The sequence below is a fragment of the Puntigrus tetrazona genome, unplaced genomic scaffold (assembly GCF_018831695.1).
Source record: "Puntigrus tetrazona isolate hp1 unplaced genomic scaffold, ASM1883169v1 S000000223, whole genome shotgun sequence".
Lineage (NCBI taxonomy): Eukaryota > Metazoa > Chordata > Actinopteri > Cypriniformes > Cyprinidae > Puntigrus > Puntigrus tetrazona.
In genome coordinates this window covers 425,001-430,649 of record NW_025047891.1, presented here as the reverse complement: position 1 = coordinate 430,649, position 5,649 = coordinate 425,001, and the positions used below count along the sequence as shown (strand labels likewise).

At 41.2% G+C, this 5,649-nt stretch overlaps 1 protein-coding gene across 2 annotated transcripts in view; it reads left to right on the top strand.

Annotated features, from left to right (window-relative positions):
• The first annotated feature begins 222 nt into the window (after positions 1–222).
• The window catches only part of ptpro (protein tyrosine phosphatase receptor type O), a 32,040-nt gene continuing 26,613 nt past the window's right edge, over positions 223–5,649 (top strand). Inside the window, exon 1 of one of the 2 annotated variants that reach the window (XM_043230710.1) lies at positions 223–646. In XM_043230710.1, coding sequence (XP_043086645.1) covers positions 584–646 — 63 coding nt within the window. In that variant the 5' untranslated portion in view covers positions 223–583. The remainder of the gene's footprint in view (positions 647–5,649) is intronic. The other variant, XM_043230709.1, reaches the window with a different exon arrangement.

Below are 5,649 nucleotides of genomic sequence, written 5' to 3'. Positions count from 1 at the left end.
ATGTATTAACTGAACGCAGTGAGTCGTGAACCCTTCTTTCAGTCTTTCCGACACTGTCCGTGTTTCCCGGGGTCTGCTGTGAGGATACGAGGTAAGATACGAGGATGATGTAAAGCAGGTTTGTTCATGTGATGAGATTCAGTCTGTGTTCAGAGATTCAGGGCGGGGCGACACAGGGCCGCGTCTCAAATCCCGCTCGGCCGTCTAGATAGTGCGCGGCGTCTGGGCGTCTCTGGCGCACGAGGCGCTTCGGGGGAGACGCGCACGAGGCGCCCACTAACGCTGCGCCCTAGTTAGGGAGCGCCGGAGACTTTGAGACGCGAGCAGAGACAGAAACCCGCTGCTGCGCTTCATTAGAGCCTCCGTGGGTCTCCATCATTCACCCGTCCCGCAGAGCCGAACCACAGACCCGACCGAGAGCGCACGGAACCGGCGGATGGACGCGGCGCTCGGCTTCTGACGGCGGAAGCTCCACTCGTTCCCCTTCGGCTCGGTTCGCGCTCCGCTCGCCCTTCGATCCGCTCGCTATTGTTCGGATGCGCGACGCTGGGAATCAAAGAGTCCGATCGATTCCCGACCGAACATGAGTCCTGCCTTCCGCTGGGTTTTATCGCCGTGCCTCATCGTCGCCAGCATCCTCGTTCAGGTGAGTTTGTGCTCTGCCTCCGGGTCCGCGGCGACGCGACGCGACGCGTTCGTGAGAATCGGTTCGCGTGGTTCTGGGTTCTGGAGGGTTTCTGTGTGTCTCGTATCAGCTGCAACTGATGCGAGTTACACGACCAGAATCTGCTCCGATATTCCTGCAGGCGAAACTGGGTCACACAGCTGAGTGTGTGTGTGTGTGTGTGTGTGTGTGTGTGTGTGTCCAGCATCAGTCTGCTCTCACTGTGTGTTACACGTTAAACATTTCTTTTAGAACAATAACGTGTGACCCTGGACCTCCAAACCAGCCGTAAGCGTCGTTTTTTGAAATGGTTTCAGCATTAATCATCTGAAAGGTGAATAAATCATCTTTCCTCTGATTTCTGGTTTGTTGGGATCAGACAATATTCGTCTGAGATGCAACTATTTATCTAAATGTTGGGAAAACCGCCTTTAAATTCGTCCAAATTCATTCCTAGCGATGCGTATTACTAATCAAAAAAGAAGTTTTATATATCTACCGTGATAAACTTAGAAAGTACCTTCATGGAACATGATATTTATTTAATATCCTCATGATTTTGGCTTTAAAAGAAAACGTTCGTCTCATAAAATGTATTTTTGGATATTGCTGCAAATATGCTCATTGTGTTCTAGGATTTATTAATTAGTACTGCTGGGATATTATTAGTACCAGTATTATTAATATTAATATTGTAAATCTGATATAGCTTTATTTAAAATGTTTTAATAACCCTAAAACCTATTTACACCCAGGATTTTTCAGTTAAAAATATGCAGGAAAATTCCAGTGTTATTGTTATTATTATTATTATAAAACAGGTGAAGTAGTTTAGTTTAAAATGGTTTTACACTAAAAAGCACTGCAGGAATTCTCCGGTGTAAAATAATCATTCTTTTTATTTGCATTAAAAATGAGATGAAATAGCTCAATTAATTTTTATTGAACAAAAATGGCAGGAATTGTGTCAGTTATTATTATCATTGTTGTTATTATTATTAAACGGGGGATTTGGGGAATTTGTTAAAATGTGTACGTGTAATTTATCAGTAGTATTATAAAACAAGTAGTATAGGCTTCAAGCTTATCTGCTTTCAGAATACTGCAGAAATGATCCCATTTATTGCAAACCGAGTTTGTTTGAAGGGTTGGGAGAGGACCTGATTGAGAACACGCTGCAGTCCTGAACCTGAACACTTTATCTGAGCTTTCTGCTCAGACTCTGAATGATGTGTGTATATTAGTGGTATATTAGATTATTATTAGTATGCTGTTTGTGTTTAAATCTTACTATCTTGGCTGGATGTGGTTTGATGACACTCTTAAATCTTCGTGAAATCCTCTGTTCTCTGCATACATTACACGTATGATGTATACAGTATAGATTAGAAATGAATAAACAGTGCAATATTTCATCGGTGACACATAAACAGACTGTCTGTGATAATGAATATGGCCATTCATTAGATGTTAACATCACATTTGAGCCCGGTAACCATGGCGACAGCCGTGTGTGTGTGTGTGTGTGTGTGTGTGTGTGTGTGTGTGTGTGCGTGCGCGCCAGCGATCAATACAGGCTTAAAACATGACCATGTAGCCTCCACGATGAACCCTTGCCGGAGATTTTATCCTCATCTGATCAGATGCTGTGATGAAGAGAGATCAGAGAGAAACGCTTCGAGTGTTCGCTGGTTCATCTGCTACTTTGGTCAATCCTTTCAAAGTCTTTATGTGAGCTTTATCTGAAAAACAAGGCAATAGCAGAAATAAAAGTGATTTCATTGAAACAATTTTTACTCTTTAAAGGTCGTGAATCAAAACAGGAAGTCTTACGTTCATGATATTCTTCAGTATTTCTCATGTTTTTCCAGTTCAAATATCTGAGCGTCCTTTAACTGGAGACTTTTCTGAGAAACTGATTAAAATGAAGTGAGTTTATGTTTTAAACAAGAATGAATTCTTTAACTGAGATTTTAAAGCAGTATTGAACTTATGGGCGGTTCACACAGAAGCCATCTTTGCGTCTGAAATCGTGATGCTGTTTTCCCGTCAAATAAAACAGTTGCCATGCCAACTTACTACTTTAAACTACTTGCCCTGCCTCTGGGCTCTTCTGATTGGTCGACTGTGTTGGAACCGACACTGATGAAGCGGTAAAAGGGGTCATGACCTGAGAAAACAAAATGTTGGTAGTTTATTGTTTGACATGTAAGAGACAGCTGTACTACAGAAACATCCTTAGTTTGTCTGTCGTTCGTCTAAAAACAATTAATATCGAAGGCAGTCCGCCAAAACCACAGCTTGTGGAATGTTCTGCTTTATGATGTAATAGTGTGGATAAGCCCCGCCTCCACAGAAGATCAATGCCTGCATCTACATCACTTTTTAGCTCCACCCACTGATCCTACATCACTTGTTAGCTCCGCCCACTGATTCTACCTCACTGTTTAGCCCCGCCTACTGATGCTAATCACTGTTTAGCCCCGCCTACTGATGCTAATCACTGTTTAGCCCCGCCTACTGATTCTACATCACTGTTTAGCCCCGCCTACTGATTCTACATCACTGTTTAGCTCCGCCTACTGATTCTACATCACTGTTTAGCCCCGCCTACTGATTCTACATTAGTTTAGCTCCGCCTATTGATTCTACATCACTGTTTAGCTCCGCCTACTGATTCTAATCACTGTTTAGCCCCGCCTACTAATTCTACATTAGTTTAGCTCCGCCTACTGATTCTACATTAGTTTAGCTCCGCCTACTGATTCTAATCACTGTTTAGCCCCGCCTACTGATTCTAATCACTGTTTAGCCCCGCCTACTGATTCTACATCACTGTTTAGCTCCGCCTACTGATTCTAATCACTGTTTAGCCCCGCCTACTGATTCTACATCACTGTTTAGCTCCGCCTACTGATTCTACATCACTGTTTAGCCCCGCCCACTGATTCTAATCACTGTTTAGCCCCGCCCACTGATTCTAATCACTGTTTAGCCCCGCCTACTGATTCTACATCACTGTTTAGCTCCAGTGCCTGATTTCGCTGCCTGAACGACAAACCCAACAAATCTTTGTAGTATCGCGAGTGTGCGTCTTATTTTCACATTGTGACTAAAAAACACAAGAGCATCCGAGGAGCACCTTCTTCCATTAGCCTTCTGTTAACTAGCTAAGTTAAACGTGCTTTAATTAAAACTTTGCTTGTATTCACTTCTTTAAACTCGTTGTCCAACAAAAGAGATCATTACAGCCTTCTCACTCCACAAAACCAATCAGCACCTCCTTTTGTGATCTGATGTATGATGAGTCAGAAATATTTTCCATTAAAAAGAACACAGTGATTAGAGAAGTGGCGATAAACCATGCGTTGTTTGAGTCGAGTGTTTATTGTCTTGTTTTATCGTCAAAACCGTTATAAGTTATTATCTCTTTTGTGCGAGAGCGCCCTCTGGAGTCACGTATGAATGAAACTGACGTCATATATTGATGATGGCCAATACATTCGTTTTGAGAAAATAGTTTTTTATTTATAGTTTTTTATTGGTTCAGGCACCATTTAACCATTTTAAAAGTATCAATTTTGCACCGGAATAAAAAAAAAACAAACAAAAAAAAGATACTTAACTCTACTGTTTAGCCACGCCCACCAATTATACTTCACTGTGTGTTTAGCCCCGCCCACGATTCCACGTCGCTGTCTTCTTCTAATCCTCAGCGTCTGATGATAAAAACAGGACAGAAAATAGTCTACTACTTAAAACATCTTTAAACCCAGTAAGGTGACCTCAGAGAACAGTACAAAATAACTCAGTCAGACGGATGTAAATGAAGAACGAGAAACAGAGTCTGAGCCTCAGAACGATGAAAACATTATTAAATCAAGATACATTTAATGGAGGAGAAAAAGGGCTGAAGAAACTAAAAAATGCACACACATATATCACGTAAACAAAAACGTTTAATTTGGACACAATAAATCTGGATTCATGACAGCACTAATTATTACTACTAAAGAAAAACAAGTAATAAGTAATGTTGAAATAAGTAATGTTACTTTGCTAATATTTCACTTGATTTCGCTCTATTTTCTAAACTGTAGCCCGTCGAAATGAAGTGAGTTTATGATTAAAACTAGCGCTGCACAATTTTGTTCTTATTGTATATTTTCTTTGATTAAAAACTGATAAATAAAAAGAAAGTGTAAAATGAATACTGATATTTGTGGCTGTCCTAATTTCTTCACTGTAAATAGTCAAACTTTCATTTTTAGGAGAAAAAGCTTGTTTTTCATGTAGATGCATGTACATGTAAACATTCTCCAAATATATACCGTATGTGAGCGTTCAGATATATATCATAAATAAACACAGCTCACGCATGTGTGTCATTTAAAACAAGACTTTCATTTTGGATGCATTTGAAAGTACTGAATAAAACACTGAAATTAAAACAACAATAACTGCACTGAACTATATCACCTTTTATTTTTTTTATTTCTTGTTTTATGTGTGCTGTTTTTCAGAGCGCATGAATATCTTCAGTCATGACACAGATATGTGTGTGTGAGTGTGTGTGAGTGTGTGTGAGTGTGTGTGTGTGAGTGTGTGTGAGTGTGTGTGTGTGTGTGTGTGTGTGTGTGTGTGTGAGTGTGTGTGTGTGTGTGTGTGTGTGTGTGTGTGTGTGTGTGTGTGTGTAAGCGTGTGTGTGTGTGTGTGTGTGTGTGTGTGTGTGTGTGTGTGTGTGTGTGTGTGTGTGTGTGTGTGTGTGTGTGTGTGTGTGTGTGTGTGTGTGTGTGTGTGTGTGTGTGTGTGTGTGTGTGTGTGTGTGTGTGTGTGTGTGTGTGTGTGTGTGTGTGTGTGTGTGAGTGTGTGTGAGTGTGTGTGTGTGTGTGTGTGTGTGTGTGTGTGTGAGTGTGTGTAAGTGTGTGTGTGTGTGTGTGAGTGTGTGTGAGTGTGTGTGTGTGTGTGTGTGTGTGTGTGTGTGT